General features: G+C 43.1%; 1 protein-coding gene and 1 long non-coding RNA gene across 10 annotated transcripts in view; one reads left to right on the top strand and one right to left on the bottom strand.

The window, feature by feature from the left end:
* Positions 1–22,985, top strand: part of LOC123993487 (TBC1 domain family member 9B-like) — a 51,901-nt gene extending 28,916 nt beyond the window's left edge. Inside the window, exons 11-24 of one of the 9 annotated variants that reach the window (XR_006831456.1) lie at positions 1,000–1,117; positions 7,250–7,535; positions 7,816–7,945; positions 8,078–8,176; positions 14,032–14,100; positions 14,580–14,820; positions 15,087–15,152; positions 15,501–15,569; positions 16,016–16,066; positions 16,762–16,821; positions 19,558–19,649; positions 19,747–20,334; positions 20,720–20,779; positions 22,372–22,985. Coding sequence is in view for 7 of the 9 variants with exons in the window: in XM_046295682.1 (XP_046151638.1) it covers positions 1,000–1,117; positions 7,250–7,535; positions 7,816–7,945; positions 8,078–8,176; positions 14,032–14,100; positions 14,580–14,820; positions 15,087–15,152; positions 15,501–15,569; positions 16,016–16,066; positions 16,762–16,821; positions 19,558–19,649; positions 19,747–20,358 (1,893 nt within the window). In the remaining 2 variants the exon portion in view is untranslated. Of the gene's footprint in view, positions 1–999; positions 1,118–7,249; positions 7,536–7,815; positions 7,946–8,077; positions 8,177–14,031; positions 14,101–14,579; positions 14,821–15,086; positions 15,153–15,500; positions 15,570–16,015; positions 16,067–16,761; positions 16,822–19,557; positions 19,650–19,746 lie in introns of all 9 variants that reach the window. The other 8 variants (XR_006831455.1, XM_046295678.1, XM_046295682.1 and 5 more) reach the window with 8 other exon arrangements.
* The window catches only part of LOC123993490, a 28,922-nt gene continuing 5,001 nt past the window's right edge, over positions 391–24,311 (bottom strand). The window contains exons 2-4 of the long non-coding RNA XR_006831457.1: positions 22,694–22,808; positions 658–781; positions 391–572 (exon numbers count right to left, since the gene is read on the bottom strand). This is a non-coding gene — a long non-coding RNA (uncharacterized LOC123993490). The remainder of the gene's footprint in view (positions 573–657; positions 782–22,693; positions 22,809–24,311) is intronic.

The raw sequence follows: 24,311 nt of genomic DNA, 5'->3' as shown, positions 1-24,311 counted from the left end.
AAAGCAGTGTTTCCTCTGGAAAATGTGTTAGCTGTGGGGGGGGAAAGTAATCGGGGGTGGGGGGGTTTAAGGGATCCCCCATTTTGGGGGTGTTTCGGGTCTTGGTTCTGTTGACATAGTTCTGGTGACTTTTCCTTTTTTAGAAGGAAAAAACTCAGTCTGAAAAATAATTTCCTCCCCCAGAAATGAGCTCAATTACGTATTGGTAAAATTATTATAGTATACAGGATGCAATTGAAGGTTGAGTCCTGCATCTATCCAAAGAAACACAACAGAGACCTTCTTTCTGAAATATTTTTTTTTATCTTGACAAAATTAACAGAGGAACATTTGACTGAACATGAATTAGAGCCTACTAAGTCATGTTCATTACAAAAGGAGGGCGTTGGAAATCTCTTTCCAGGTTCTGACAAAAACCTAGTTCTGACATAGTTTACAGCTTGTCCGAGCACTTTATTCTTTTGGGCTTTTGGAAAAATATTTGTAATTGAACTCCTTGATGGGGGGAAGGGGGGTTGCATGCAGGAGGCGAGATGCTCTCCCTGCAGTCTATTCCTCAAGTCTGTTTTGACCTGCAATAACAGAAAGAATAATAAGAGAAAGGAGAGGGACAAAGGGGATCTACTTTCACATTTAAATGTTCCTACACCCTCTTACAATTAATAGAAGGCACTGGTATTGCCGGTGCATTTGCATGCCAGCTGTTTAAGGCAGGAGTAGACAGCCCCCGCTCATCAAACTGCGAGGCCAGCTTTGTCATTGCCGTCAGCTGGTCAAACCCCTGAAATACATGAAAAACAGAAATATGTACACCATTTAAAGAGCCAACAGAGAAAATTGACCATGTGGTGATTTACAGTTGAAGTCGGAAGTTTACATACACTTGGAAGAGCATCAGTAAGCCAGTGACTCAGCCCTTGTAATAGGGTTAATGTACCTGTCTGTTTCTGTTGTTATAAACCTCTGTATCTATCACTGAACCGTTCTCTCTCTCTCCAGGCGATGAACATTGTGACGTCGGTACTGCTGCTGTACTGTACGGAGGAGGAGGCCTTCTGGCTTTTGGTGGCTCTGTGTGAGAGGATGCTGCCTGACTACTACAACACCAGGGTGGTGGGTGAGTGACTGACACAACCTCTCAGAGACACACACTTGTGTTTAATTCCATTGGGTTATGTCTTTGTTTTGTCGCTCACTACACGCTTAGGAAAGAATCCTCTGTTAAGATTCCTCCAAATCACCTCATTTCAGAGTGTTTTATAGGGTAGACAAGCCCATTCTTCGTTCACTGCCCTTCAAATGGCCGTCACTTAAATTAAATTTACAGTGGTCACACAGTGACTGTGTCCCAATACCTATACTTGTGCTCTAAATTAATAGGCTATTTGGGTATGGAAAAATAGAACATTCTATAGTATGTGAAATTTTTGAAAATTGAGAATGCTTTAAATGCCAGGATGTCATACTCATTTAGTCTTTTCATCTAGTAGAATTCCCTGCTGAGAATTGTCTTTCCACACATGTTTGACAATAGTTGATAATTAGAATAGGAGACGCGTTCTACAAAATTGAACGAATGTCTGGGGAACAAGCACGATTGCACATCTAAGATGACACCTTCTCAGCAATGTTCCCTCTAAATTGCACGCCATGAAGAAATATCAGCCCACACAGAAGCACGAGTTTGAACTTCACTCAACTTTCTAGAGTTTTCCTCCTTAGTTGAACTCAACGTTTCCCTTTATTGTGGGAATTATGATCGAACCAAAGCAATATTAATGCAATGCAACATACCTAAACAAAACAAACTATGCAAGAGATTTTGTTGTGGGCAGAATGCATCGGAGTAGGATTCTATTACATTAACACGCACGAATCAGCCCATACTCTACACAGACCAGTGAGGCATAACCAATCAGAGCTGCATTAGGCCTATATGCAAATAGACCAATGCTATACAGTGCCTTCAGAAGTATTCAGACCCCTTGACTTTTTTTTCCACATTTTGTTACTTTACAGCCTTATTCTAAAATGTATCAAATTTTTCTTCTCATCAATCTACACACAATACCCGAGAATGACAAAGCAAAAACATATTTTTTTACATAAGTATTCAGACCCTTTACTCAGTACTTTGTTGAAGCACCTTTTGGCAGCGATTACAGTCTTGAGTCTTCTTGGGTATGACGCTACAAACTTGGCACATCTGTATTTGGGGAGTGTCTCCCATTCTCTGTAGATCCTCCCAAGCTCTATCAGGTTGGATGGGGAGCGTCGCTGCACAGCTATTTTCAGGTCTCTCCAGAGATGTTCGATCGGGTTCAAGTCCGGGCCCTGACTGGGCCACTCAAGGACATTCAGAGACTTGTCCTGAAGCCACTCCTGCGTTGTCTTGGCTGTGTGCTTAGGGTCGTCGTCCTGTTGGAAGGTGAACCCCAGTCTGAAGTCCTGAGCACTATGGAGCAGGTTTTCATCAAGGATCTCTCAATACTTTGCTCCATTCATCTTTTCCTCCATCCTGACTAGGGTTGCACATTTTGGGGAATAGTCAGAGGTGGAAACTTTCTGTGGGAATATATCGGAATTAATGGGAATATCTGCAAATTAATATTAATACCATTTAAATGTAATGTTTTTTGCATTGGATATATTTACCATAACATAAACAAGTAGACATAATTGAATAGAAAAATAAATAAATTTAGTTACAAATTGAACTTGAATTAAATGAGTCAACTCTTCACATGGGATGATTTCACTGAACAACAAAAGAAAGGGAATATTGAATGATCCATCGCATCTCCCAAAAACGTTTTCAACATACATCTGTAAAATTATAGTCTAGAAACTAAAGCTTTGGTTGTCTTCCTCTCAGGCTTCCATGTCTTCTCCCTGGAACTTCTCAATGTCCACCTCTTGAATATCAGACTCTGGGGCCTCATCTTCACTGTCTCGTTCTGATCTAGTTGAGGATGGCTCATTGTCAGGCTCAAAAAGCCTCAAATTTGCCCGGATGGCCACCAATTTTTCAACCCTTGTATTGGTCAGCCTATTGCGTGCTTTGGTATGTGTGTTCCTGTCACGAGAATTTTCTCCCAATGGTCTAACCGAACTATTTTATAGCTTTGACCAATTCACCCGAGGTTGTAAATCCCGGGTTCAAAATTAGAATTAGGCAAAGTCTCAGATACTGCAAAAGGTTCATTCTTTATTCAGAGAGCTCTGAAGTCAAAAATGCAAAAGCAGTAATTTTATAACTCCCACCCCCACCTACTTACACAGTTTTATCACTTTTCTACCAGCCTTGGCAATTTCTCGCCGTTCCCCTCCTCCCTAGTTTAGAGAGGCCTTGGAAGGGCCCTCTTTCCTGTTTCAGAGTTACAACCAGGTCATGTGTAGTTCAAATTTCCTTTGTTTTTTCTCAACCATACATTTCTCACCCTTAACTTGTCTCACACATACATTATTGGATTATAGTCTTTTAATTCTAATACATTTCACTCAGACTTTAAACATGTAAATTCCCTTATCAGTTCCCAAACAAGGACCAGTTGCGCTCTGAGGCGTCTGATATTGGTGGGATTTGGAGGATGATGGAGGCAACAGGGGAAAGAGCCTCAGATCCATAAAGTCCCTTCCACCAGGTGGCTGATGATATATGTTGGCACGACTGCCATATTGCATCTCCATCCCAAAGCCCTTGCTTGGAAGTGTACTTCGCCAGACTGCCAAGAACCTTGCCCTCATTCAGGCCAAGGTGAAAAGACACGGTAGTGATGACACCATAGGCCTTGTTGATCTCTGCACCAGACAGGATGCTCTTGCCAGCATACTTGGGGTCCAACATGTACACTGCGGTGTGTATGGGCTTCAGGTAGAAGTCTTCATGCTTTTTGATGTATTTCAGAACTGCAGTTTGCTCTGCTTGGAGCAACAGTGAAGTGGGCAGGGCAGAACAGATTTCTTCTTAGATCTGCAAGCAGAGTCTGAACACCAGACAGGATGGCATTGTCTCCCTCAATCCGTGCAATGGCTACTACTTTAGGTTTCAGGCTGCTTACAACTCTCTCCCAAAATACATAATCCAGGAGGATCCTCTTGATGGGCCTGCCCATATCTGCATACTGTGATATGGCCGTTTCTTGGAGAGACTCCTTCCCCTCCAGGAGACTGTCAAACATGATAACTCCACCCCAACGGGTGTTGTTGGGCAGCTTCAATGTGATGCTCTTATTCGTCTCACTTTGCTTGGGGAGGTAAATTGCTGCTATAATTTGATGACCCTTCACATACCTAACCATTTCCTTGGCTTTCTTGTAGAGTGTATCCATTGTTTTCAGTGCCATGATGTCCTTGAGGAGCAGATTCAATGCATGAGCATGAATGTTCGCAGCATTGTCTGTCACCAGTGCAAATACTTTCTGTGGTCCCAGGTTGTTGATGACTGCCTTCAGCTCATCTGAAATGTAGAGACCGGTGTGTCTGTTGTCCCTTGTGTCTGTGCTCTTGTAGAATACTGGTTGAGGGGTGGAGATTACGTGGTTAATTATTCCTTGCCCACAAACATTCAACCACCCATCAGAGATGATTGCTATACAGTCTGCTTTCTCTATGATTTGCTTGACCTTCACTTGAACTCTGTTGAACTCTGCATCCAGCAAATGAGTAGATAATGCATGTCTGGTTGGAGGGGTGTATGCTGGGTGAAGAACATTCAGAAATCTCTTCCAATACACATTGCCTGTGAGCATTAGAGGTGAACCAGTTACATACACAGCTCGAGCAAGACATTCATCAGCATCTCTGACTACGTTCCTCCATTTTGTTAAAAAAACGTCTGGTTGCAGGAGGATCATGAGCTGTTGCTATCGATAAGGTGTCTGATTCATCATTTTCACCTTGAATAGAGGTAGAGGGACTTTTGTCAGAGGTTGATTGTTATGAGCACTGAGGGAAATTTATGCACTTGTCCAGATTGTTTTAAAATTAAACATGTTTGGAAACAGGTGAATTAACACTCCTCAGCAGGCTCAAGCAAGATAAAACCCACATCATAGTAAAAACTAACTTGCAGAAATTGTTAACAAGTTAGAAATTATTTAAACACACTTTGCTGTAGGCTACTATTCACTAGTTAACAAAAAATGATGTATGTCATAAAATATATTCACCCCACCCAGTATTGTAATCAAAAGTATGTAGTCCTTGGCTCAGACAGTGTAGTAGTGTTGGCTCAATAGCATCTCATTAGTGTTCAAGATCTTGAGAATCAGCAGTACATGTGATGGAAAAATGCACTGTGCATGCAGAGGGTTGCAATTCCATTGAATTGGGGATATTTTAACCAAAATATGCCACAAGACTTAGAATTGCCTTGTGTGTATCCTCACAGAAAAGGTTCACTGTTATAAGCTAACATTTTTTGATTAATTTAAGCAAAATTCCCGGGCTTAACTTCCATTGGAAAATTTCCGGCAATTTCCTGGAAAGTTTCCGACCCTTTACAACCCTAACCCGGACTAGTTCCCAGTCTCTGAAAAACATCCCCACAGCATGATGCTGCCACCACCATGCTTCACCATAGGGATAGTGCCAGGTTTCCTCCAGACGAGACACTTGGCATTCATGCCAAATAGTTAAATCTTGGTTTCATCAGACCAGAGAATCTTGTTTGTCATGGTCTGAGAGTCTTTGGGTGCCTTTAGGCAAACTCCAATCGGGCTCTCATGTGCCTTTTACTGAGGAGTGGCTTCTGTCTGGCCACTCTACCATAAAGGCCTGATAGGTGTGCTGCCGAGAGCTGGTTGTCCTTCTAGAAGGTTCTCCCATCTCCACAGAGGAACTCTAGAGCTCTGTCAGAGTGACCATTGGGTTCTTGGTCACCTCCCTTCCATTTTAAAGGTGATGGAGCCAACTTTGTTCTTGGGGATCTTCAATGCTGCAGAAATGTTTTTGTACCCTTCCTCAGATCTGTGCCTCGACACAATCCTGTCTCGTAGCTCTACGGACAATTCCTTTGACCTCGTGGCTTGGTTTTTGCTCTGACTTGCACTGTGGGACCTTGTATGGACAGGTATATGCCTTTTCCAAATCATGTCAAATCAATTGAATTTACCACAGGTGGACTCCAATCAAGTTATAGAAACTTCAAGGACGAACAATGGAAACAGGATGCACCTGAGCTCAATTTCGAGTCTCATAACGAAGCGTCTTAATACTTATGTAAATAAGGTATTTCTGTATTTTACTTTTAATACATTTGCAAACATTTCTAAAAACCTGTTAGCTATGTCATTATGGGGTATTCTGTGTATATTGCTGAGGAATTGTTTTTATTTAATTATTTTTAGAATAAGGCTGTAATGTAACAAAATGTGTAGAAAGTCTAGGAGTCTGAATACTTTCCGAAGACACTGTATATGGATCTGTTCTGTTCACTTGGAACTGGACTCTGACTGTTTACAGCATGAGCAGTCAGGAGTAGATGGCTTGTTTTGAGATCAAAGTGAGAGCTGCATGTAGCCACATTTTGTTCATATCGTTTTCTATTTATTGAGTCACTCGCCCAGTTACAGATCATTTGTAGTCAGTGATTGCTTCCTGCAAGTGGACAATACGTGTACATTTTTGACATCTTTGAAAAGTGAGTAGTTAAATCAATCGCTTTTTTTTGTGTCTTCAAAGGGCAGTGTTGTATTTTGAGACCGGCTTAAATAAGATAAGTAGGCAGAGGATAGCATAATTTGTCTGATTCTCTGTAATGATGACATGGGAATAATAATGCATTGTATTTTGTAAAGTGGTTTCTTGCATCAAACAACACACCACCATCTTCAGTCACCTCCTTGTCTGAAGGACAAGTGGATAAACGGGTTAATGTCAAGCCCTGCATGTTTTTTCAAGTCTCATGGACTGTAGGCCTACATTGAACACCGCACATTGGCTGCTACTGTAGGCTGAATGAAAGAACAGCTATTTCCATGTTAAAATGTTACGGGATGCATTTTCTCCATTGTTTATGATGGTAGGTCACACTGGTAGGCCTGCAAATTGCCACAGTAGCCTACTTGACCACTGTCTGAAAACTATCTTAAAGTGGGTATAGCATTAGTGTTCACAGTAAACTGGATAAAACATTTTTTTTGAGGGAACATTGCTTCTCAGTATGGATGAGAGGTATGTTGATATTTGTTGCTTATTGCATACCTTTTTACTAAATAGTACGTTCTAAATAGTCTCTCTCTCTCAGGTGCTCTCGTTGACCAGGGTGTGTTTGAGGAGCTGACACGCGCATGCCTCCCTTTCCTCTACGAGCACATGCAGGAGCTGGGAGTCATCTCCACCATCTCCCTCTCCTGGTTCCTCACCCTGTTCCTCAGCGTCATGCCCTTCGACAGCGCCGTGCTTCTGGTTGACTGCTTCTTCTACGAGGGCATCAAGGTCATCTTCCAAGTGGCACTGGCCGTGCTGCACGCCAACATGGACACCCTACTGGACTGCAATGACGAGGGAGAGGCCATGACCATCCTTGGACGGTGAGTGGGGGAATAGAAGGGACGGAAGGAACAATTTCTCAAGTGCTTCTTCCCTAATTCACTTGACTGAACTGACTTCCATGTAATTGACACCAATATACATTGCACAGCCAAAATGTTTAATTGGAATAGTAACTATAGTGTAACTATACGGAAAGGTTTACTTTTTTTTTTCTCCTTCTATTTATGAATGAAGGCATTACTACTCTTAGACTGAAGAAGCTATAGCCATATTGCTCAGAGTGAGAAATATTGGATTATCTCTCTCACTCACTCACAGGTATCTGGACAATGTTGTCAACAAGCAGACCGTGTCTCCGCCCATTCCCCACCTCCACGCCCTGTTGACCAGTGGCGATGAGCCGCCGCCTCAGATTGACGTGTTCCAGCTCATCAAGTCATCCTGTGAGGTAAGACATGACTAATAGAACCACGTGACTTTTTCACACAACTCACTTAAGTCAAGCACAAGGAGAGATTGATTTCCATTCTACATATTAGTGACTTCACTGCCTTTTCCCTCTGTCTGTGTCTCTGAGCAGAAGTTTGGTAGTTTGCGTGCTGATGTCATCGAGCAGATGAGGTTCCATCAGAGGTTAAAGGTCATCCAATCGCTGGAGGACACCGCCAAGAGGAGCGTGGTGAGTTCATACGTCAAAGAAGCAGTGGTGTAAAGTAACTAATTAAAAATACTTTGAAATACTACAGTACTTAAGTAGTTTTGGGGGGCATCTGTACTTCACTGTTTATACATTTACTTTTACTCCACTACATTCCTAATGAAAATATGTACTTTTTATTCCATACATTTTCCCTGACACCCAAAAGTACAGGCAGGACAGCAATATGCTCCAATACACTCACCTATCAATATAACCGTTGTCATCCCTACTGCCTCTGATCTGGCGGACTCACTAAACACAAATACTGCTTTTGTAAATGATGTTGGAGTGTGCCCCTAGCTGTCCGTGTGACAATTTCAAACTTTTTCCATTACGGCAAAGATGTGACCATGAATGAAGCGCTTGGTGACCTCACCTCTGACCGTTCCTTATGAAATGACCCTCTGGAAACAAGTAAAACAGAGCAGTGGGGTAATGTTTATCCAAGTCTGTACTTGTGTTGCATACAGTTGAAGTCTGAAGTTTACATACACTTAGGTTGGAGTCATTAAAACTCATTTTTCAACCACTCCAAACATTTCTTGTCAACAAACTATAGTTTTGGCAAGTTGGTTAGGACTGTGCATGACACAAGTAATTTGTCCAACAATTGTATAGACAGATTAATTCACTTATAATTCACCGTATCACAATTCCAGTGGGTAAGAAGTTTACATACACTAAGTTGACCGTGCCTTTGAACAGCTTGGAAAATTCCAGAAAATGATGCCATGGCTTTAGAAGCTTCTGAAAGGCTAATTGACATAATTTGAATCCATTGGAGGTGTACCTGTGGATGTATTTCAAGGTCTTCCTTCAAACTCAGTGCCTCTTTGCTTGACATCATGGGAAAACCAAAAGAAATCAGCCAAGACCTCAGAAAACTAATTGTAGACCTCCACAAGGTTCATTCTTGGGGGCAATTTCCAAACGCCTGAAGTAGAAGTCGACCGATTATGATTTTAATGCCGATACCGATTATTGGAGGACCCCAAAAAATGCCGATACCGATTAATCGGACGATTTTGTTTTAAATGTATTTGTAATAATTACAATTACAACAATACTGAATGAACACTTATTTTAACATAATATAATACATCAATAAAATCTATTTAGCCTCAAATAAATAATGAAACATGTTCAATTTGGATTAAATAATGCAAAAACAAAGTGTTGGAGAAGAAAGTAAAAGGGCACATATTGCAATGTAAAAAAGCTAACGTTTAAGTTCCTTGCTCAGAACATGAGAACATATGAAAGCTGGTGGTTCCTTTTAACAGGAGTCTTCAATATTCCCAGGCAAGAAGTTTTAGGTTGTAGTTATTATAGGAATTATAGGACTATAGCATCATGTTGTGGGGGTGCTTTGCTACAGGAGGGACTGGTGAACTTCACAAAATAGATGGCATCATGAGGGAGAAAAATTATGTGGATATATTGAAGCAACATCTCAAGACATCAGTCAGGAAGTTAAAGCTTGGTCGCAAATGGGTCTTCCAAATGGACAATGACCCCAAGCATACTTCCAAACTCAATCCTATAGAAAATGTGTGGGCAGAACCGAAAAAGCTTGTATGAGCAAGGCCTACAAACCTGACTCAGTTACACCAGCTCTGTCAGGAAGAATGGGCCAAAATTCACCCAACTTATTGTGGAATGCTACCTGAAACATTTGACCCAAGTTAAACAATTGAAAGGCAATGCTACCAAAAACGAATTGAGTGTATGTAAACGTCTGACCCACTGGGAATGTGATGAAAGAAATCAAAGCTGAAATAAATCATTCTCTCTATTATTATTCTGACATTTCACATTCTTAAAATAAAGTGGTGATCCTAACTGACCTAAGACAGGGAATTTTTACTACGATTAAATGTCAGGAATTGTGAAACACTGAGTTTAAATGTATTTGGCTAAGGTGTATGTAAACTTCCAACTTCAACCGTATCTGCTTTCACTGGACATCTTCATATGTTTTAAAAACGTTCAGAAATAAACAGCATAACGCAGACGTGTCAATTATCACTTAGCAATGTTTATGGAGGAGAAAGTGGTGCTCTTGGAACGTTCAGACAGAAACCACATTGGCCCAACTCTCCATACACTGAGGGAACACCCTCTCTTTCCATGAGAGACTGACCAGGTGAAAGCTAAAATCCCTTATTTGATATCTCTTATTAAATCCACTTCAATCAGTGTAAGTGGTTACAGAAGGATTTTTAAGCCTTGGGACAATTGAGACTTGGATTGTGTATGTGTGCCATTGAATGGGGTATGGTAGTAGGTGCCAGGCGCACCGGTTTGTGTCAAGAACTGCAACGCTCAATAGTTTCCTGTGAGTATCAAGAATGGTCCACCACCAAAAGGACATCCAGCCAACTTGACACAACTGTGGGAAGCCACCCAGTGGAATGCTTTCGGCACCTTGGAGAGTCCATGACCTGACCAAATTGAGGCTGTTCTGAGGGCAAAAGGGGGTGCATCTCAATATTAGGAAGGTGTTCCTAATGTTTGGTATGCTCTGTGTAAATATCTCTGGATTAGGTTATTTATTCCAACCTTTACGGGGGCTCACGAGTGGCGCAGCAGTCTAAGGCACTGCATCTCAGTGCTAGAGGCGTCACTACCGCCCCGTAGCACTCACTTCCGTCATCATTAAGTACTTTGAGAGACTAGTCAAGGACCATATCACCTCCACTCTACCTGACACCCTAGACCCACTCCAATTTGCTTGCCGCCCCAATAGGTCCACAGACGACGCAATCGCAACCACACTGCACACTGCCCTAACCCATTTGGACAAGAGGAATACCCATGTGAGAATGCTGTTCATCGACTACAGCTCAGCATTTAACACCATAGTACCCTCCAAACTCGTCATCAAGCTCGAGACCCTGGGTCTCGACCCCGCCCTGTGCAACTGGGTACTGGACTTCCTGATGGGCCGCCCCCAGGTGGTGAGGGTAGGTAACAACACCTCCACCCCGCTGATCCTCAACACTGGGGCCCCACAAGGGTGTGTTCTGAGCCCTCTCCTGTACTCCCTGTTCACCCACGACTGCATGGACATGCACGCTTCCAACTCGATCAAGTGTGCGTACGACACTACAGTGGTAGGCTCGATTACCAACAACGACGAGACTGCCTACAGTGAGAAGGTGAGGTTCCTCCGAGTGTGGTGTCAGGAAAATAACCTCACACTCAACGTCAACAAAACATAGGAGATGATTGTGGACTTCAGGAAACACATCGATGGGACAGTAGTGGAGAGGGTAGTAAGTTAAGTTCCTCGGCGTACACATCACGGACAAACTGAATTGGTCCACCCACACAGACGGCGTTGTGAAGAAGGCGCAGCAGCGCCTCAGGAGGAAGAAAAAATTTGGCTGGTCACCAAAAGCACTCACAAACTTCTACAGAGGCACAATCGTGAGCATCCTGTTGGGCTGTATCACCGCCTGGTACGGCAACTGCTCCACCCACAACCGTAAGGCTCTCCAGAGGGTAGTGAGGTCTGCACAACGCATCACTGGGGGCAAACTACCTGCCCTCAAGGACACCAACACCACCCGATGTCACAGGAAGGCCATAAAGATCATCAAAGACAACAACCACCCGAGCCACTGCCTGTTCACCCCGCTATCATCCAGAAGGCGAGGTCAGTACAGGTGCATGAAAGCAGGGACCGAGAGACTGAAAAACAGCTTCTATCTCAAGGCCATCAGACTGTTAAACAGCCACCACTAACATTGAGTGGCTGCTGCCAACATACTGACTCAACTCCAGCTCACTTTAATAATGGAAATTGATGTAAAAAATGTATCACTAGCCACTTTAAACAATGCCACTTAATATAATGTTTACATACCCTACATTACTCATCTCCTATGTATGTGTATATACTGTACTCTGTCATCTACTGCATCTTGCCATCTTTATGTAATACATGTATCACTAGCCACTTTAAACTATGCCACTTTTATGTTTACATACCCTACATTACTCATCTCATATGTATATACTGTACTCTATACCATCTACTGCATCTTGCTTATGCCGTTCTGTTCCATCACTCATTCATACAGTGGGGCAAAAAAGTATTTAGTCAGCCACCAATTGTGCAAGTTCTCCCACTTAAAAATATGAGAGAGGCCTGTAATTTTCATCATAGGTACACTTCAACTATGACAGAGAAAATGAGAAAAATAAATCCAGAAAATCACATTGTAGGATTGTGAATTAATTTATTTGCAAATTATGGTGGAAAATAAGTATTTGGTCACCTACAAACAAGCAAGATTTCTCGCTCTCACAGACCTGTAACTTCTTCTTTAAGAGGCTCCTCCCTCCTCCGCTCGTTACCTGTATTAATGTCACCTGTTTGAACTTGTTATCAGTATAAAAGACACCTGTCCACAACCTCAAACAGTCACACTCCAAACTCCACTATGGCCAAGACCAAAGAGCTGTCAAAGGACACCAGAAACAAAATTGTAGACCTGCACCAGGCTGGGAAGACTGAATCTGCAATAGGTAAGCAGCTTGGTTTGAAGAAATCAACTGTGGGAGCAATTATTAGGAAATGGAAGACATACAAAACCACTGATAATCTCCCTCGATCTGGGGCTCAACGCAAGATCTCACCCCGTGGAGTCAAAATGATCACAAGAATGGTGAGCAAAAATCCCAGAACCACACGGGGGGACCTAGTGAATGACCTGCAGAGAGCTGGGACCAAAGTAACAAAGCCTACCATCAAAAAACTCTACGCGGCCAGGGACTCAAATCCTGCAGTGCCAGACATGTCCCCCTGTTTAAGCCAGTACATGTCCAGGCCTGTCTGAAGTTTGCTAGAGAGCATTTTTCTCATTTTGTCTGTCATAGTTGAAGTGTACCTATGATGAAAATTACAGGCCTCTCATCTTTTTAAGTGGGAGAACTTGCACAATTGGTGGCTGACTAAATACTTTTCTGTCCCACTGTATATCTTTATGTACATATTCTTTATCCCTTTACACTTGTGTGTATAAGGTAGTAGTTGTGGAATTGATAGGTTAGATTACTCGTTGGTTATTACTGCATTGTCGGAACTAGAAGCACAAGCATTTCGCTACACTCGCATTAACATCTGCTAACCATGTGTATGTGACAAATACAATTTGATTTGAATTACAGACACCCTGGTTCGAATTCAGGCTGTATCTCAACCGGACGTCATTGGGAGTCCCATGGGCCGGCAGGTAGCCTAGTGGTTAGAGCTTTGGGCCAGTAACCGTACGGTTGCTGGATTAACTCCCCAAGCTGACAAGATAAAAATCTGTCGTTCTGCCCCTGAACAAGGCAGTTAATTAGTTGGTTAGTTACCTGTTCTCCGGTAGGTCGTCATTGTAAATAGGAATGTGTTCTTAACTGACTTGCCTAGTTGAATAAAGGTTCAAGTAAAAAAATGTTTTACATTTAATGGATACTTTGAGATTTTGGAAATGAGGCCAAAATGCTAGCAGATACGCATAAACTTCCAGTAATTGGGCTAACGCTAGTTAGCATTACCTCGCGAAACTACCACTAACTTCCTTAATATTGGACACAGAGAGAGAGAGAGAAATTCCACAAGTTCATCTGACTCTGGGGAAGTAAATAAAGGGCCTCATTGCCAAAATCCAAAATAATCCTTTTAATAGTGATCAATTGTGGATATGAAGATGTATCGAATAGGTTATGTTAAGGTTGGAACAAAAACATGTGCATACTTAAGTCATACAGTGCCCACTTAATATGCTGTAGCCAGAGGTGTTTCTCTGTCTGATGTAGAGCTGTGTGTCTATCCACAGGTAAGAGCCATCATGACAGACTCAGCCTTCAGTATCGAGGAGCTAGAGGAACTCTATGTTCACTTCAAGGTAACAAATCATCGTTATTATCGTTCCTACGGCTTTTTACATCATTACCCAGCAGTGGTTTTGAACATTCTAACATTCTGTTAGCAATGTTGTTCTTAACTCAGGCGTGTCAGCTTAGTGTGGTGGGTGGTAAATAAGTTGTTTGTTGTGTGATGCTAGTCATGGTTGTGATGACAAGTCACACAGCTGTTACACGGTATGTGTTTTGTAAGCATTATCAATAGACTGAGAACAAAACAAGTTGTGGCTCATGTCCCAAACAAGTGTAAGACAACACATTTCACTGCACCTATCCAGTATATGTGACAAAACATTTTGTATTTTTTTAAACTGAAAGCTGGCACCAAAACCATCATTATCAAGCCATTGTCAATAGATCAACTGTCTCAACTGTCAAGCACCATTTGCACTCTCCATTCAATGTCTCAATCAGCCAGTACCACCTCTGAGCTGCATCCCACTCCCCTTCCCCATGGCAGGCCAAGCACATAATTAGCTGCTACTGGGGGGCCAGCACCACAGCGGCGGAGCGCCACGACCCCAGCCTGCCCTACCTGGAGCAGTACCGCATTGACCTGGGACAATTCTGCCAGCTGTTCGGGGCCCTGGGAACCTGGCTCTGTGGGACGCACACCGCCACGCTGGCCGCACGCCTCTTCCGCCTGCTGGACCTGAACAAGGACGGCCTCATCAACTTCAAGGAGTTTGTCACTGGTCTGAGTGAGTTTGAAGAAGTAGAGAATCGCAACTTTCCGTTGAAAATATGAACTGATTTCTATATTAAACATGGATGTGTCGGGAGGAGGGGTCGGGGTTGTGTAGCTGGTGTTCTGAGATATTTTCGAGATAATATAATAATAATACATTTTTCGAGATCAGTTATGTGCTAGTTTGTAGCAGGATAAATCTCACTGCTTAATTGGCTGGTAGTGATTTTACGATTAGTCAGCATGGATCCCACTGACCCACCACGTGTCTCCCAAAAGGTGGGATGTACCACGGAGACATGACAGAGAAACTCAAGTTACTGTACAATCTTCACCTGCCGCCAGGTAAGCAGGGGAAAACACAGCTCTGTCTCACTAATTAGCTTCACACACATGTTTTTCCCTCAAACACAGTTGTAGCGAATCAGCACAGTCTTGTGGCCCTGTGCTTTGGGTGGTGTGGTTTTTTTTTTAAAGGGACAGGCACCATGTATATGCGTGATGGAAGAATTATGTTGGTGTCTGTGGGTGTGTTACTATAATGTTATAGAATGGGAACAATTGAGCAGTTTTGAATAAAGTATGTGCACGTGCGTGCTTGTGGGTATGATTTGTGTGTGTGTGGGTATGATTTGTGTGTGTGTGTTAGGATAATACATACTGGGGCGAACATACTTCTTGTCTCTCTTACAGCATTGTGTCCAGAGGAGGCCGAGTCGGCACTGGAAGCTACACAGTTCTTCACTGATGACACTCCACAGGGTACACACACACACATTGATGTTGACATAAACGTACTGCTGTTGACATAAACATAACATAATCCCTCAGGAGGGAAAACACGTGTGAACCATCTTTCATTCTGTAGTTTGCTCACAATTTCCATGTGATATTTGACATGTTGGTTCGATTTTTCTTGTTTTTTTTGCTTGAGGCAATGAGTGGTCCTGGTCCCTTGCATGTGTCTGTGCATTGAAAACTGATTCCTACTACTGACTTAACTGACCGAATGTGTATTCTCATCTTCCTATCATTTGATCCTCGCCTCCCTCTTTCTCCACCCGCCCTCTTTCCTCTGTCTCACCTTCCTCCCTTCTCACTTTGTCTTAATCTCTTCATCTTGCCCTTTATCTATCTCTCCCTCTTTAATTCTTTCTCTCATGTCTGTCCTCTCTCCATCTGGTTCCGTTTCCTTCTCACTGCTCCAGAACCTCCCTTCCTGTCTGATCTGGACTTCCTGGTGCAGGAAGTGACCTCAGGTTTGTCTCTCTGTAAATCTCTTTGTCACAAAGACACTTTTGATCAACAAAATGGTGGCCACACTGTATTCAGGGGGAATAGTCAATCTCATGTGGTATAGCACACTCAGTGACATCATACCAGCAGATTACACAACTATCTTTATACAGAGTGGAGACCCTTGATCAAAATGCTCTTTGTAGTACCCCCCCCCTTTAATTTACTCTCCCTGTCCACTTGGTACAGTTCACTCTGGGCTCTCTTTGGTACGTTCCGGTCCAGGTGTGAATGACATTGGATCACTTTCCCCCTGTATATATCTGCTGTGGTATCTGTATCTTCCATCCTTGCCTGTTACCCTCCTATCTGGGGGCTAGTTGACTCACTTCCCTGCCTGTTACCCTCCTAGCATCTGGGGGCTAGTTGACTCACTTCCATGCCTGTTATCCTCCTAGCATCTGGGGGCTAGTTGACTCACCTCCCTGCCTGTTATCCTCCTAGCATCTGGGGGCTAGTTGACTCACCTCATCTTCTGTTAAGTGGATGTCTCACAACACAAGCACAATCATCTTCCACTGAAAAGCCCCCCTCCTCCCAACCCCTGTCTAGATAACCCACTTTCCTACTTGTCAATGTGTAGTGTGTACACTGGTGTGGATGGTCTGATTAGTGGCTCTGTGGGCATGGTGATGGTGGTGGTTTACTCTGTCTGCAGGAGAGGAGGTGAAAGAGGCTGAGGACGCATTGGGAAGCGGAGATGCAGAGGAGAAGAAAGGTGAGCCTCACTCCCCTGCCAATATTAATGACCTTTCTACAGTACTGGTCTTCTTCCTTGTCCTGCCCTCTGCAGGATTCAAACGGTATTGCTATGCATACAGTGCCTTCAGAAAGCATTCATACCCCTTGACTTACATTTTGTTGTGTAATAGCCTGAATTCAAAATGTATAGTGGCAAGAAAGAGTATGTGAGCCCTATGGAATTATCTGGATTTCTGCATGATATAGTCATAACAATAGATAAACACAGTCTGCTTACACTAACACACAAACAATTATACATTTTCATGTCTTTATTGAACTTAGTGTGGATGGGAAAAGTATGTGAACCCTTTGATTTAATAACTGGTTGACCCTCCTTTTTGCAGCAATAACCTCAACCAAACATTTTTTGTAGTTGCGGATCAGACCTGCACAATGGTCAGGAGGAATTTTGGACCATTCTTGTTTTCAAAACTGTTTCAGTTCAGCAATATTCTTGGGATGTCTGGTGTGAACCGCTCTCTTGAGGTCATGCCACAGGATCTCAAAACAGGTTGAGATCAGGATTTTCTTCTTTTGAAGCAATTCTGTTGTTGGTTTACTTGTATTTTGGGTCGTTGTCCTGTTGCATCACCCAACTTCTGTTGAGCTTCGATTGGTGGACAGATAGCCTCACATTCTCCTGCAAAATGTCTTGATAAACTTGGGAATTTATTTTCCCGTCAATGATCGCAAGCTGTCCAGACCCCGATGCAGCCAAAACCATGATTCTCCCTACACCATACTTTACAGTGAGGATGAGGTTTTACTGTTTTTTTCCACACAGTGTTGTGTGTTCCTCCCAAATAACTCCACTTTAGTTTCATCTGTCCACAGAATATTTTGCCAGTAGCACTGTGGAACATCCGGGTGCTCTTTTGCAAATTTCAGACGGGCAGCAATGTTTTCTTTGGACAGCAGTGGCTTCTTCTGTGGTGTTCTCCCATGAACACCATTCTTGTTTAGTGTTTCACGTATTGTAGACTCGTCAGAGATGTTATCATGTTCCAGAGATTACTGTAAGTCTTAAGCTGCCACTCTAGGATTCGTCTTAACCTCATTGAGCATTCTGCGCTGTGCTCTTGCAGTCATCTTTGCAGGACAGCCACTCCTATGGAGAGTAGCAACAGTGCTGAACTTTCTCCATTTATAGACAATTTGTCTTACCGTGGACTGATGAACATCAAGGCTTTTAGAGAGACTTTTGTAACCCTTTCCAGCTTTATGCAAGTCAACAATTATTAGGTCTTCTGATATCTATTTTGTTCAAGGCATGGTTCACATCAGACAATGCTTCTTGTGAATAGCAAACTCAAATTTGGTGAGTTTAAAAAAAATTTTTTATTATAGGGCAGGGCAGCTCTAACCAACATCTCTAATCTCGTTTCATTGATTGGACTACAGGTTAGCTGACTCCTGAGTCCAATAAGCTTTTGGAGAGGTCATTAGCCTAAGGGTTCACATACTTTTTCCTACACTGTGAATGTTTAAATGATGTATTCAATATAGACAAGATAAATACAATAATTTGTGTGTTATTAGATAAGCACACTGTCTTTGTCTATTGGTGTGATTTTAGGACCAATTCCAATGGTTCACATACTTTTTCGTGTCACTGTATTACATTTGTTTTTCTTACCCATCTACACGCAATACCCCATAATGACAAAGTAAAACATGTTTTTAGAAATGTTTGCAAATTTGTTGAAAATTATTTACATCAGGATTCACACCTCTTTGCTATGACGCTCTAAATTGAGCTCCGGAGCTCCAATTTTCTTTGATCATCCTTGAGATGTCACTTCAACTTGATTGGAGTCTGTGGCCAACTAAATTGTTTGGACATGATTTAGAAAGAAACACGCCTGTCTATATAAGGTTCCAAATTTGACAGTTCATGTCAGAGCGGAAACTATAGCTTGAAGTCCAAGGAACTGTCCGTAGATCTCCGACAATTGTGATGAGGCCTACATCTGGGGAAGAGAATAAAACAATTTCTAGAGTGTTGAAAGTTTCCAAGAGCATAGTGAACTCCATCATTGGGAGATATGGAACTACCCAGCCTACCTAGAGCTCGCCATCTGACCAAACTGAGCAACCGGGCAAGAAGGACTTTGGTCAGGGAGGGGACAGAACTACAGAGTTCCTTGGCTGAGATGGGAGAACCTGCAAGAAGGACAAGTCTCTACAGTGAAGATTTACAGCCAAAGTGATGCTGGAATAGCTTCAGAACAAGAATTTGAAAGCCATTGAGTGGCCCAGCCAAAGCTCAGACGAATCCCACTAAAACTCTGTGGAAAGACTTGAAGATTGCTGTTCACTGCCGCTCCCCATCTAAACTAACAGAGCCTGAGAAAATCTGAGGAAGAATGTGAGAAAATTCAAAAATCCAGATGTGTAAAGCTGATACAGACATACCAAAGACGACTCAAAGCTGTAATCGCCGCCGAAGGTGCTTTTCCAAAGTATTGACTCGGGTGTGAATACTTGTGAATTATATATTTCCGTATTTCATTTTCAATACATTTGCAGTCATTTTTAAAGATATGTTTTCCCTTTGTTATTATGGAATATTGTGTTTAGATGGGTGAGAAATCTATTTTATCAATTTTAAATTCCAGGCTGTAACACAACAAAATATGTAAATAATCAAGGGGTATGAATACTTTCTGAAGGCACTGCATCCAGTGTAATATTGTGATATCTGTTTCAGAGGTGAAGGACTATAAGTACTACCTGCGGATGTGGGCCATGGAGAATGAGCCCAAGAAGGAGACCATTAAAGACCTTCGCAGGATGAACCAGGTATATGCCACATTACTGAGAGATGACCATAACTTGACCACTCATACACACTTAGAGAAGCCATTTCTGCCTGATCCCCTGTGTGTGTCCCCTACAGGAGCAGTTCATAGAGCTGTGTAAGACCCTGTACAACATGTTCAGCGAGGACCCACTGGAGCAGGAGCTCTACCACGCCATCGCCACTGTGGCCAGCCTGCTGCTGCGCATCGGAGAGGTGGGCAAGAAGTTCACCAACAACGGCGCCAACAAACCAACTGACACCATCAACGCCCAGGCTCCCGCCCCCGCTGCTGAACTGCTCCAACCCGAAAAAGAGGAGCCGAACGGGGAGAGCAGCTCAGGGCAGTCTCTGGTCTGCAGGGCCTTGGCGGAGGCCCAGCTGGAAACGCCGCCTCAGCAGACGTCGGACGAAGAAGTGAAGGATGACACGTCGGTCTCGTCCTACTCCATGGTGAGCACAGGTTCTCTGCAGTGTGAGGACATCGCCGACGACACAGTCCTGATTGGCTGCGCCGGCGACCAGCAGCGGCGGGGAAGCATATTGGATGGCGATTGGTCCATCACCTTTGAGCAGGTGCTGGCGTCGATGCTCACCGAGCCGCCCCTGGTGGACTACTTTGAGAAGAAGGGAGAAATTCAGGCAAGGATGGCTATCTGTAAGATGCAAAGGAGAGTGGAAAGGCAGGTGAGCTCGTCAAGCGACCACTAATTGGCCCAGCTCTCAACCTGACTCACCTCACTTCTCACCCGTAGGGGAAACCCATCACTGTCCTACTCAAGTTACTGTTGCTCCTTGCCTCACTACCATTTCACAGGGAGCTCTAGACTTGTATCTCTGTTGTGATTGTCATCCTTATACAGAACCAGATGTGTGTGTGTATATAGGAAATATATCTATTGAAACAAAATACTCCAGAGTCTGCCCAACGGATCCTACCTTTTGATAAAAGCCACATGACCCAAAACATTTAGGGCTGGTTTCCCAGAAACGCATTCCACCTAAGCCTGTAACTAGACTAAAAAGCACATTCAAAATATAAATTCTCCATTGATCATGCTTTCTATTCCAGGACTAAGCTTTAATATTGATCTGGAAAACCGGGCCTTGGAGCGTAGTGGCTAATCCAAAGGTAGGATGTTGGTACTCAACTGTATTATTGTATCTATCCCTGTGCCCTTTCTGTTCTCTGCACTCTGCGGACCACAATCAACGCTGTGGATAAATGCCTTTAAATATAAGACCTGTATATGAGACATGTAAACGTTTGTGTGTCTGTGAAATCCACAGCTGTCTCAAACTAAAGAAAGCCTTGCCTTAAAAAAAAAAAGAAGACTAAACTGGATGTTAGATTTTTTTGGAAAGAGCTTGTTTTTGTTTTATGTAGTTTTTTCTTCGGAAGAATGTTGGCGTTACCAGTCAGTTCTCTGGCCAGTACTTGTTTTATTAGTCCCAATTCAGCAGTCTTAACTAACCGTCAATTAATCTGCAGCCTTCAGATAAGCATGGAGCTTCTCTCATTGGGTGACTTGCCTGCCACTCGTAACTTACTAGGGCCTGATTAGACTGTTCATTCATCAAATTACCTCAAGTATTGTTTTACCAACATAAATACTATAACCATTACAGAAATACTAATACCATTACAGTTACTAGGCCTAACTGTCAGTTTTATCTATGTATTCGGGCCGAGGTAAATTGAACACCTGTAAGTAAGTGTTCGATGGATATCCCTGCAATGCACTTCTGTCGTTTCAGAATAGCAGTAAGGAAACACTTCCTGATGGTTTACTGAAAACAAGCAACTACAATTTTTTACGGATTGCAATTACATTTCAGTCTAGAAATATTTGCTTAATGTCATGTAAGGCTTTTTGTTGGATTATCCATCACGCCTGTCGGTGTCAACCTGTAAATTGCTGCATATCATATTCGTAGTATCTTCTGTTGTTCAAAGCTTGTAAATGTAAAAAAGAGATGCTTTGTACGCAGTATTTTGATTTACTACAAAGCCACATTGGTCACAAACAGATATTGTACACAGGCAATTCTACAGAATGCTTAATGCCCTCTTTCGTCACCAGCTATCTTTAATGTTTTACCAGAAAAAAATAATATTTTAACAAGCCCTTTTAAACCATTCAGCTCCCCTACTTCGGAAGGGACTGGACAAATGTAAACAATGGCTCCAGTCCGGATGAGGTTTGGGGATTGTCTGGAATATTTCTCACACCTTTCTAGTTACTTCAGATACTAGAGTAGTAAATAGGAGTTAGGGATTGTTAGACAAGGCTATTGGCTCCTCACAGTTTGTTTCCCCTATGGCTATCCAGACAGGTCTGGTTATCAGCTGAGAAATGTGCTGCCGCTGCTCAATTCTAATCTCAGAAATGTTCTTCTGTAACACTAAAACCAGACTGTAGTAAAAGGTTGTCTGGCTGGCCCATTGTGTATAACGAAACACAACAGTCCGGCGTTGTTTGTAGCATTACATACCAAGTTTATCGTCACTTTGTAAGATGATTGTTTTATACCCCAAGGTAAATTTATCACAGTGTTATTTGGCCTAAAACACCAAAGTACCATTTCATTCAATTGTATGTTGTTTTTCTATCTTTTTTTGCACACAAACCCTGTCTCACGCTTTGTATATTATTTGCTTTGCACTTGCATATGTTTCTGATATATAATGAAAATTACTAATTGTACTTGTTTACCTTGCAGACTACTTTCTAAATGTGAAAACAAAGAATGAGGAAGCAGTTTGGGATCCTTTTTGGTTCTAGGATGGCCTATGTGGCTGTTGCAAGTCTGTTTATCCACCTATAGCTATAATGTCATCACTGTATTCATGTAACAGATTTATTGATTCAAACTTGCATTTTAAATTCTTTGATCAGTACTGTGCTATGTTGTGTACTAAATACAAATAGTGAATGGAATAACTTGTTTGTTTTGTTTTGTCATAGGATGGATGGGTGGTGGTGCAAAATGCAGGCATGTGAGGGGGATCAATGGAGGCCCTGAGAGGATAACAGCCACTCACTCAGCACTATGAGCTCAGTGTAGTCCTTGCTGTTCCCTGTCAGTTCCTGAGAGGACCCCACAGAGCAGACGTACATGCTGCTATCTCCCCATCTGGGCAAGGTTCAGGTCTGCGTCTAAAGACAAAAGTAGGATGGAAGTTTGGAGGGGTCACTGGCAACACAGTCACTGTCATTGGTAAACGTAGGAATAGCCCACTGCTGAAGGAGACAAGAAAGCCTGATTTTAACTTCTTAAAACCCCACCTAAATAAACGTAAATCCTGGGGGAAATGTTCTGTGGACCAATGAAACTAAATGACTGTTCTTTGGCAATATACACTGCTCAAAAAAATAAAGGGAACACTAAAATAACATACTAGATATGAATGAATAAAATATTCTTATTAAATACTTTTTTTTACATAGTTGAATGTGCTGACAACAAAATCACACAAATTATCAATGGAAATCAAATTTATCAACCCATGGAGGTATGGATTTGGAGTCACACTCAAAATTAAAGTGGAAAAACACACTACAGGCTGATCCAACTTTGATGTAATGTCCTTAAAACAAGTCAAAATGAGGCTCAGTAGTGTGTGTGGCCTCCACGTGCCTATATGACCTCCCTACAACGCCTGGGCATGCTCCTGATGAGGTGGTGTATGGTCTCCTGAGGGATCTCCTCCCAGACCTGGACTAAAGCATCTGCCAACTCCTGGACAGTCTGTGGTGCAACGTGGCGTTGGTGGATGGAGCGAGACATGGTGTCCCAAATGTGCTCAATTGGATTCAGGTCTGGGGAATGGGCGGGCCAGTCCATAGCATCAATGCCTTCCTCTTTCAGGAACCGCTGACACACTCCAGCAACATGAGGTCTAGCATTGTCTTGCATTAGGAGGAACCCAGGGCCAAACGCACCAGCATATGGTCTCACAAGGGGTCTGAGGATCTCATCTCGGTACCTAATGGCAGTGAAGCTACCTCTGGCGAGCACATGGAGGGCTGTGCGGCCCCCCAAAGAAATGCCACCCCACACCATGACTGACCCACCGCCAAAACGGTCATGCTGGAGGATGTTGCAGGCAGCAGAACGTTCTCCACGGCGTCTCCAGACTCGTCTGTCACATGTGCTCAGTGTGAACCTGCTTTCATCTGTGAAGAGCACAGGGCGCCAGTGGCGAATTTGCCAATCTTGGTGTTCACTTGCAAATGCCAAACGTCCTGCATGGTGTTGGGCTGTAAGCACAACCCCCACCTGTGGACGTCGGGCCCTCATACCACCCTCATGGAGTCTGTTTCTGACCGTTTGAGCAGACACATGCACATTTGTGGCCTGCTGGAGGTCATTTTGCAGGGCTCTAGCAGTGCTCCTTCTGCTCCTCCTTGCACAAAAGCAGAGGTAGCGGTCCTGCTGCTGGGTTGTTGCCCTCCTACGGCCTCCTCCACGTCTCCTGATGTACTGGCCTGTATCCTGGTAGCGCCTCCATGCTCTGGACACTACGCTGACAGACACAGCAAACCTTCTTGCCACAGCTCGCATTGATGTTCCATCCTGGATGAGCTGCACTACCTGAGCCACTTGTGTGGGTTGTAGACTCCGTCTAATGCTACCACTAGAGTGAAAGCACCGCCAGC

The sequence above is a fragment of the Oncorhynchus gorbuscha genome, linkage group LG13 (assembly GCF_021184085.1).
Source record: "Oncorhynchus gorbuscha isolate QuinsamMale2020 ecotype Even-year linkage group LG13, OgorEven_v1.0, whole genome shotgun sequence".
NCBI classification, from domain to species: Eukaryota; Metazoa; Chordata; class Actinopteri; order Salmoniformes; family Salmonidae; genus Oncorhynchus; species Oncorhynchus gorbuscha.
Note: the sequence above shows the minus strand (reverse complement) of the source record. Positions and strands in the feature narration are given on the sequence as shown.